This window comes from Salmo salar, chromosome 15 (genome assembly GCF_965601325.2).
Source record: "Salmo salar chromosome 15, fSalSal1, whole genome shotgun sequence".
Taxonomy (NCBI): domain Eukaryota; kingdom Metazoa; phylum Chordata; class Actinopteri; order Salmoniformes; family Salmonidae; genus Salmo; species Salmo salar.
Window position 1 is genome coordinate 45,504,069 of NC_138305.1, and position 9,742 is coordinate 45,513,810.

General features: G+C 42.1%; 1 protein-coding gene across 1 annotated transcript; it reads left to right on the forward strand.

The window, feature by feature from the left end:
* The first annotated feature begins 6,896 nt into the window (after positions 1 to 6,896).
* On the forward strand, positions 6,897 to 9,698 carry LOC106571442 (UI). The gene is made up of 2 exons (XM_014144548.3): positions 6,897 to 7,222; positions 7,652 to 9,698. Exon 2 carries the CDS (start codon positions 7,681 to 7,683, stop codon positions 8,170 to 8,172), a length of 492 nt encoding a protein of 163 aa, XP_014000023.2. The 5' UTR covers positions 6,897 to 7,222; positions 7,652 to 7,680; the 3' UTR covers positions 8,173 to 9,698.
* The last annotated feature ends 44 nt before the right edge of the window (positions 9,699 to 9,742 follow it).

The following is a 9,742-nucleotide window of genomic DNA, read 5'->3' on the forward strand; positions in this document are numbered from 1 at the left end:
CACCTTGAGGGGGGGGGTACTGTCACGTCCTGACCAGTAGAGGGTGTAGTTGGGTCAGGACATGGCAGAAGGGAGTGTGTGTGTTTTATTGTTTCATTGATTTTGGCCGTGTGACTTCCAATCAGGCACAGCTGTAGAGGGTTGTGGTTGATTGGGAGTCACACATAAGTTGCCTACGTTTCCTTTGTGTTTCGTGGGTAATTGTTCTTGTCATTGTGGTTGCACCTGACAGGACTGTGTTGGCTGTCAGTTTTGTTGTTTTTTGTGAATTGCATAGTGTTCGTGTATTAAATATGACGAACCCTAACTCCGCCGCATTTTGGTCCACTTCTTCCACAGACAACCGTTACACACCTAAAGGACTCCCAGACCATGAGAAACAAGATTCTCTGGTCTGATGAAACCAAGTTTTAACTATTTCTCCATCCAACCTGACAGAGCTTGAGAGGATCTGCAGATAAGAATGAGAGAAACTCCGCAAATACAGGTGTGCCAAGCTTGTAGCATTATACCCAAGAAGACTCAAGGCTGTAATCGCTGCCAAAGGTGCTTCAACACAGTACTGAGTTGCGGGTCTGAGTACTTAAGTAAATGTGATATATATATACATTAAAAATGTCATAGTCAGTCAGAGTGTAGTTGACATATGCATACAATGACTTACTCTGCTGTTAAACAGTACTCATCCAGATAATATTGAGATGTCTGGATGTGTTCTCATTTCAAATGATGACATTACCAGTAATATACACTGCTCAAAAAAATAAAGGGAACACTTAAACAACACAATGGAACTCCAAGTCAATCACACTTCTGTGAAATCAAACTGTCCACTTAGGAAGCAACACTGATTGACAATAAATTTCACATGCTGTTGTGCAAATGGAATAGACAACAGGTGGAAATTATAGGCAATTAGCAAGACACCCCCAATAAAGGAATGGTTCTTCAGGTGGAGACTACAGACCACTTCTCAGTTCCTTTGCTTCCTGGCTGATGTTTTGGTCACTTTTGAATGCTGGCGGTGCTTTCACTCTAGTGGTAGCATGAGACGGAGTCTACAACCCACACAAGTGGCTCAGGTAGTGCAACTCATCCAGGATGGCACATCAATGCGAGCTGTGGCAAGAAGGTTTGCTGTGTCTGTCAGCGTAGTGTCCAGAGCATGGAGGCGCTACCAGGAGACAGGCCAGTACATCAGGAGACGTGGAGGAGGCCGTAGGAGGGCAATAACCCAGCAGCAGGACCGCTACCTCCGCCTTTGTGCAAGGAGGAGCAGGAGAAGCACTGCCAGAGCCCTGCAAAATGACCTCCAGCAGGCCACAAATGTGCATGTGTCTGCTCAAACAGTCAGAAACAGACTCCATGAGGGTGGTATGAGGGCCCGACGTCAACAGGTGGGGGTTGTGCTTACAGCCCAACACCGTGCAGGACGTTTGGCATTTGCCAGAGAACACCAAGATTGGCAAATTCGCCACTGGCGCCCTGTGCTCTTCACAGATGAAAGCAGGTTCACACTGAGCATGTGACAGACGTGACAGAGTCTGGAGACGCTGTGGAGAATGTTCTGCTGCCTGCAACATCCTCCAGCATGACCGGTTTGGCGGTGGGTCAGTCATGGTGTGGGGTGGCATTTCTTTGGTGGGCCGCACAGCCCTCCATGTGCTCGCCAGAGGTAGCCTGACTGCCATTAGGTACCGAGATGAGATCCTCAGACCCCTTGTGAGACCATATGCTGGTGCGGTTGGCCCTGGGTTCCTCCTAATGCAAGACAATGCTAGACCTCATGTGGCTGGAGTGTGTCAGCAGTTCCTACAAGAGGAAGGCATTGATGCTATGGACTGGCCGCCCGTTCCCCAGACCTCTATCCAATTGAGCACATCTGGGACATCATGTCTCGCTCCATCCACCAACGCCGCGTTGCACCACAGACTGTCCAGGAATTGGCGGATGCTTTAGTCCAGGTCTGGGAGGAGATTCCTCAGGAGACCATCCGTCACCTCATCAGGAGCATGCCCAGGCGTTGTAGGGCGGTCATACAGGCACGTGGAGGCCACACACACTACTGAGCCTCATTTTGACTTGTTTTAAGGACATTACATCAAAGTTGGATCAGCCTGTAGTGTAGATTTCCTCTTTAATTTTGAGTGTGACTCCAAATCCAGACCTCCATGGGTTGATACATTGGATTTCCATTGATTATTTTTGTGTGATTTTGTTGTCAGCACATTCAACTATGTAAAGAAAAAAGTATTTAATAAGATTATTTCTTTCATTCAGATCTAGGATGTGTTGTTTAAGTGTTACCTTTATTTTTTGGAGCAGTATACTTTAATGTTATTATTTTGTATTAAGCTTAAATTGTATAAACAATACTTTTAAACTGTACATGGAATTTCAATATTAAAGACGTATTTGTCTGTTCTTTTATATCTAACTTCTGTTTCAAAGATGACGTCATGGGTGGCTTTGCTCCAACTTTGCACCGTTGTTGTTTGGGATAGTTGGGAAATGCTGCTTTGTCTGTCAACAAAATTCTGTCTGCAAACTTCTCCCAAACAAAAAAAGTGTTTTAGAGATTTGTTTGGACCAAACAAACAAATCCATTAGCCTATTTCTGTAAAGAGGAATATTTTCTTCAACATACTATGTATCGACTACATGGGGGGTGCCTTAGTTTTTCAATGCATAGTCATTATATTCAGTCAGGTGTGAAAGTAGATTGAATTTCTTACCAGTACTGGACACCCAAATGTGCGCAATTTTTTTTGTAATACTACAAAATTACAGGGTAGCCTATTCTACTGACACAGACAAACAGATGAATAAAAACGATGTTGCGGGAGACACAACAAAAACGTGAGACACAAATAGAATATTTGCTGGAAGAGGAAATTATTGTCCAAAAACAAACAAAAGTGCCACTGACCCAATAATAAAGACAGTGAATATGCACACTCACCGGGGATATGGCCGATGTTCTCTGCTAGTGCCAATTAAGTTACTGTTCCCTCAATTAAGTTTTGCTAACTAAAATAAAGATTGGAGTCTTTTCATTGTCATCTCTTTACAGTCAGTGGTGATTTTAGCATGTAAATCTTCGTGGGGCAAAAAAAATGAAAAGAAAGTGGGATGCATGCCAAAGCCACTGCACAACACAATAATAAACAATACCTTAATTGCACTATAATGGTGACAAACGGTGCCCACAAACTGTTAGGGCCTACATAAAGCTGTCCCAACAGCAGTCCCAACATCTTACCACTGCTACACCTGGCTATCAGCGGAAGCTTGTCTGGCAGCAAAACAGTTCATTCAGCCTGCATTTAAAAAAAACATAGCTGATATGGCTGACTTGCTTAAACAAATGTGGTTTCTAATGACAATTGAGATGTACCAACTATGGCATAAGGGGACAACAAGCGGATAAGAGGCAATCCGTAATTTCGATTGAGACATCAATGAGTGAGCTAGGACAAACATAGTCAATATAACTATTTGTTTAGCACTTTTGAAATGTACAGTGACTGAATTCAGAACATGGGCCGTTCTTACAGTGTTCTCCCTGTACACCAAGTCAGAACTGTAGGATAAATAAAGGGGGCATATAAGCAGACAATGAAAGCTCTTAAAAAATGGGATGATTACATTTCTCTAAAACAGGTTATAGGCTACATGTGCACCACCAAGTAAGAACAGTAGGTGAAATGAAGAGGGGTAACTAGACTAAATTATTAGGGTGAGGCACATGGGCTACCAACAGCTTACTACACAACATACACATAGTATTACTTTCTTAGCTACAGTATACATATCTCCCTGGCATATTACATCATTTATACAGCAGCATACAATACATTTTTTGATTCACCTTGTTGTGCTGTGCTCACTTGAACAGGAAGGTGGCACGGCGGTCCTTCGTGGGCAAATTTTGTCATCAAAGTCTGGAATGCAGTGGATTTAGGGTGCTTTCAAGACAACTGTGACCTCGGAAAAAAACAAGGTAGAATCATGATGACGTCATTGATCTTCAGGTCGTAGCTCTAGAAAGAGACCCGAGTTCCCGACTTACAATTCCGTATTTCCCAGTCGGAGCTCGTTTATTCCGTAATTCCCAGTTGTTTTGAACTCACTGAAATCAAGTTTTCGCAGCTCCGAGTTAACAGTTGTTTTGAGTGCAGCACAAATCATGCTTCATTGACAGCATGCCCAATATTGAATGGTTGTCGTTTTAAACTTGGAAAAGAGACACTTAATCCCAGATTTGGGACCACACAGCCATTCCACTGAATAGCAGGCTAGTGATTGCTTTGCAATGCTTGCAGTTAGCCACTGTCACTGATTTCTTCCAAACACCTCATTGTTGAATTTGCGATTTCCAACTTGTTGTCCAATGTTTATGTCCAATGGCCGATGAGCACCGATGATCAGTCCAATTAAAGCTACTGTCGATATAATGTGATTTGATGTAATTTTATCTGTGGCCTATGACCTTGAGCCTTCTTGGATGGGCACTTCTAATGTAACTCTATGGCAGCACCCAAGAGGCTTGAATTTTCACCCTTAGACTTGGCGGTGACGTACTGTCCCCACGAGTGACAGAACACTGAGCTAATCATGGCGCAACTAGAGAACATTGCCAACAGTTATGCGCTGTATTTTCAGCTGGCTGCCCCACCACCACAGAAAGCACTGGACTAGGCTGAAACACCTGCATTTTGAAGCTGCCTTACTCAAGAATGCAAAAAAGAGACCATGTTTTTATGCGGCTTTATTAACTCAATTATTATTAGATTTTTTACATTGTTTGCAAATTGATATGTGACAAGTATAAATGCCAAAATAACATGCAAAACAAGTAAGCCCCCCAAAAAATGAATTACAAGTAAGCCCCACCTGCCCTGAATGACGGTCGCCATTGTTTACAGCAATAGCCATTTGCTTTCCAAGTAGTTTTTTTAAATACTGCCATACTGCCCCTGGCTGTTGTCCAACATGATTCTATTTATTTCTGTATAGACAAGAGTAAGCTAATTAGGCTATATAATTGTGGCAATTTAATTCAATTTACTTTAGGGAAACCTTAGCTTCACATAGCCTTATGGAGACGCCGCCTCTACCTTTTAAAGTGGCATTAATACAACCAGTCATGACGTTTTCATCTGACTGTCAAACAATCACTTAACAAAGCCGCTCGTGTAGACTACTCGCACACATTCCTTCACTCCAAATTATTTTACCATCCAAACCCCAACAGTGCACTGTGCACCCGAAATTTGATGAATGGAAAGAGACATCATTTACAAAACACTTACGTGTACTACACTTGTACCCTGAATTGATGCATCCACTGTTATCCACGCGCGCCTCGGTCTCGGCCACTCATCTCCGCCTTGACAAAATGCAAGCGTTCACCTCAAACCACAACTCAATTTGGAGCGTATACCACCCGGTTTCCAGTCAATTCACTAATGTTTCATGCGGCTGACATGCAGTAATGTTAAATAATGGTCTAATAGCCTTTAGTTTTTTGGGCATGTTGTATTCATTGTGATAGGCTCACGTTTCACCAGTACACTATACCTCCACTATTTATTTCACCTGGACGCAGTACAAAGGTATGTCTATTGGTATGTTATGCAGATCACATGTACCATCCTCCTATCTTACCTCTTCAATGAAAATCCCATAGGCCTCCCATAGGCCTCATGTTGTATTCATTGTGATAGGCTCACGTTTCACCAGTACAGTATACCTCCACTATTTATTTCACCTGGACGCAGTACAAAGGTATGTCTATTGGTATGTTATGCAGATCATATGTACCATCCTCCTATCTTACCTCTTCAATGAAAATCCCATAGGCCTCTACATTATGGACAAGGTATGTGTATGAAAACCATCATCAAAACATTTTTTTTCATTTACATTTTCCATGAAAACTAAGGTATGAATACTGTCGTGTGCATGTTTTGTTAAACATCTGTATAATTACTATTTTTTGGATTCACAGACTTCACTCTCGCTACACCTCTGATGAATATAACAGGAAACCGTGCACTGCAAAATCATTCTGGCTATCGATACGGAGAACATCAATACATTAACATCAACAGGACTTTTGGCTCTACTGGGAGTTTACCTAAAATGTTGATTTTTTTATTCTGCTTTGCCACTAAAATCATAATAAACACTGACAACTAAAATATTGTGTTACTGTTGTGCATATTATTATTAATAATAATAGAGGAGGGGGGGTAGTTCAGATATTAACCCCAAAAGGTTATTCAAAAGGTTATTCGAGGATCCATTTAAAGGGGTTCTTTGTAGAACCCTTTAAAGGGTTCTGTGAAGAACTCGTAGGGGTTCCCCCACAGTTTCAATTTGAAGAATTCCTAAAGGATACTCCAGTAACCTTTTATTTCTAGAGTGTACCGGACCGTACCGCCTTACTTTCACCCCTGTATTCAGTGCAGTATATACATCTTGCGGGTTTATCAGCTAAATATGACCTATTCCTCTATTTTTTTGTCGTTTTAATTAAGAATCGACTTGCATCCCGTGCATTACAAACGGAAACCTTTTCAGCACCATGGACAGGTTTCTCTGCGCCCTCTGCACGTTTCCCCACTGTGCGCTTCTGCTCTGCCTCGCCAAGATGTTAAACCATGCATAAAGGCATCACGACAACAGCTCATCGTTTCTAGACTACTTTATTCAGAGACCAGATTCATAGTAGCATTGTGCAGATTTACACCTTAACGAATCACTTAGTTTTAACGTCCACAATTGTTTTGTTTTTAGTAAGTAAATGTGTGTTTTTTGCTGTGTTCTGTCATTCCAGTTTCACTAGAGGCATAGCAACACCTTGTGAAACAATAACTGGTTTTGCCTTGTGGACTTAATTAGGGCTAATGTGACAGGTTGAGGTAGGTAACTTAAGAGTTGAATATCAGACACTGTCATGCCTTTTCTATCCAGTAGACCTTGGTCAACAGCATCAGCTGTGAGCTGTCCTCCAAAACACTTGCCTTTACTTAAAACGGAGTCGCCTCATTTACAAGCAGTTTATGCACTTGCACTGACGTCAATGGAGCTATCTTGGATGTATATAACAGTTCAGACAGAGGCAGTCTACTACAATCGCCATTTAGCGGGACTTTTCGTACCGGGTTCTCCATTGACACTTTTCTAGACTTTTTCAGCACCAGGAGGCGATCAAGTAAGTGGTTCATTTCGCTTTCTTTTGTTGCACATTTTTAGTTTGAGGTTCTGAGAGCTCTGGTGCTGAGTTGAGAATATCAAGTACACAGGAATTAGTTGGTCATTTTTGTATCATGAAAACAATGAATAGGTTCATGTATTTATTTACAAAGCTAAAGAAACCTGTGCATGCTTGTTTCAGTAACGATTTATGTATATTGTGTGCCAATTAACCTCGTCTATGATCTACTTTGTGTTTTGCAAGTTTCAATAGGCTACAATAGCCTACTGTTGTTTATTGCTGTTTAAGTTTGCCTTTAAGCATTTAGTAAGAATGAGCCTATTTCTATTTGCGTTAGACACAATAGCCACATAAGTGCAATTTGAAGTTTTAGCGTACTGAGTTCAGTGCTTATTCCTAATATTTTTACACCTCTCTCCATAACAGGGCACCGTTTTGTTCGTCTGTCCAGCACTATGAAGCCTGTCCCCCTGGTCCTGCTCCTTGCCACTGTTCTCCTCACCTCTCACATCCCCCCCAGTGTTAGTCGACCACAGAACCTGGCCATGTTCGACGGCCACGGCTACAAGAGTCAGCTGGACGAGGTGTTCCAGAAGTCTGGCGACGCAGTTTCCTACCTTATCGGAGAAAATATACTGCGTTATTTGCTGAGAAATCCCCGGTTGCAAACAGGTTTCCCGCCACAGTTTCCCTTTGAGGTGACGCCCCTGGGCTCGAGGGGCGGTCACCTGGCGCGCAGTTTGCCGCCCTTTGAGCAGCAGCGCGCGCCTGAGGAGGTTAACAGCGTGGAAGACTTCGTGGAGTTGACCAAGAGAAACGATGACCCGCCGATCTCCATCGACCTCACTTTCCACCTGCTGAGAAATATGATCGAAATGGCGCGGATCGAGAGCCAGAAGGAGCAAGCAGAGTTGAACCGCAAGTATCTAGATGAAGTTGGAAAGTGATACCAAGTGTAATCTACAAGGGAGAAAATATCTCACGTAAAAAAAAAACGCCCCTGGCACTCTCCCACGAAATACTTTCGATTTTTCTTTGCATTTAACCTTTGGTTTCTCTGTCATTCCTCATGCTTCAACCTGTGCGTAAAAGGAACTTACCCACCTGTCCAAAAAGCCTTTCAAAATCAACGGGCTATAAAACGATTGACTACCAGTCTACCAAGACCCCAGCTACAGTGTACTCATAGTGGACGACTGGAATACTATTCTTTGAGATATGGCAGTGTGTGAATACTTCGCATTTCACACCTCTATTCTCACCTTTGGATGTCCGGAACATTGTAGTAGACCTACAACAATAATATTGTCAGAATCAAATTGGGTTATAAGTTGCCCTAATGTGGAATAAGTGCAACATGTTTATTAGTCAAAGTAGGGACCTAACTAAGATTTGATGTCAACAGTAGCATAAACGGTTACTACAAAGTTAATAACAATGACAGATAGCCTAATCATTACACTGAAGTTTCCAGCAATAAATATCAACATGTTGACAAACGCTATAGCCCTATAACACATTACCACCCCTTGGCGTCCTGGGGATCCCAAGGGGTGCACATTTTTGTTTTTGCCCTGCACTACAAAGCTGATTCAAATGATCAAAGCTTGATGATGAGTTCATTATTTAAATCAGCTGTGTAGTGTTAGGGCAAAAACCAAAAAGTTTGGGAAATGCTGAGGTATGGGGTCTGCCAGTGCCCAAGCTTTTTTGTGATACAACTAATATCCAATTTTATCTGGGACTAGGTGAACATATCCTACTCTTTACAACCCCCCCCCCCCCCCCCACTATTCTTATTATATGTTTGTCTGAGTGAACTGTCCTCTGTAGTACAGCATGCTTACCTTAAAGAACAAAAAAAGAAAATGCTTAATTTTATGTTGACTGCTTTGTCAAACCCTAATCATCTGGACATATCTTATGATCCCATGGTTTAGAAGTAAAGAAAAGCTTTTTTGCCATTTATATTTTGTGATAAAAAAGTTCTGGAAAAAAAATTATATTGACTCTGTCATAGTCTCTTACAGTAGTGAATGTAGTAAAGGAAACTATTCTGCTGACTTGTAAGACGTTATAGTCATGTCCTCTCTGACTACCAAAATAGTTTATTCCTATGTCTGGAAACAGATGCTGCTGAGGTTCCTCTTGCCCATTCAAATACAAAACCTGAGTAGTAAACTCTGGCTGAACACTCATTGCAAAACCTCTATGGCCTAACATTCTTGCAGTCTTCGCCTTTAACGCTTATTAAACAGTTAACTTTACAGCAGTTGCCTGTCTCCTTTTTAAATGCATAACGTGGAAGCCTACATAATAGTGTAATGGTTGCTGCGAACTTGTGAGAGCTCGTCAAAATGGCCCCCGACGTGGTGTTTCTACTATACGGCTCAGCTCTGTCAGACAGCTCTGTCAGACTGTCAGTATGGTGGAATTCTGCTGCCTTGTTCCTCATTGTGTTAACACCATAAAGATACATTCAATTACTGATCCCTCTGGAATCAAAGCAGCAGCCAT

Excerpts from the sequence above, each read along its gene's own strand:
- LOC106571442 (XM_014144548.3), top strand. The coding sequence starts at position 7,681 with ATGAAGCCTGTCCCCCTGGTCCTGCTCCTTGCCACTGTTCTCCTCACC.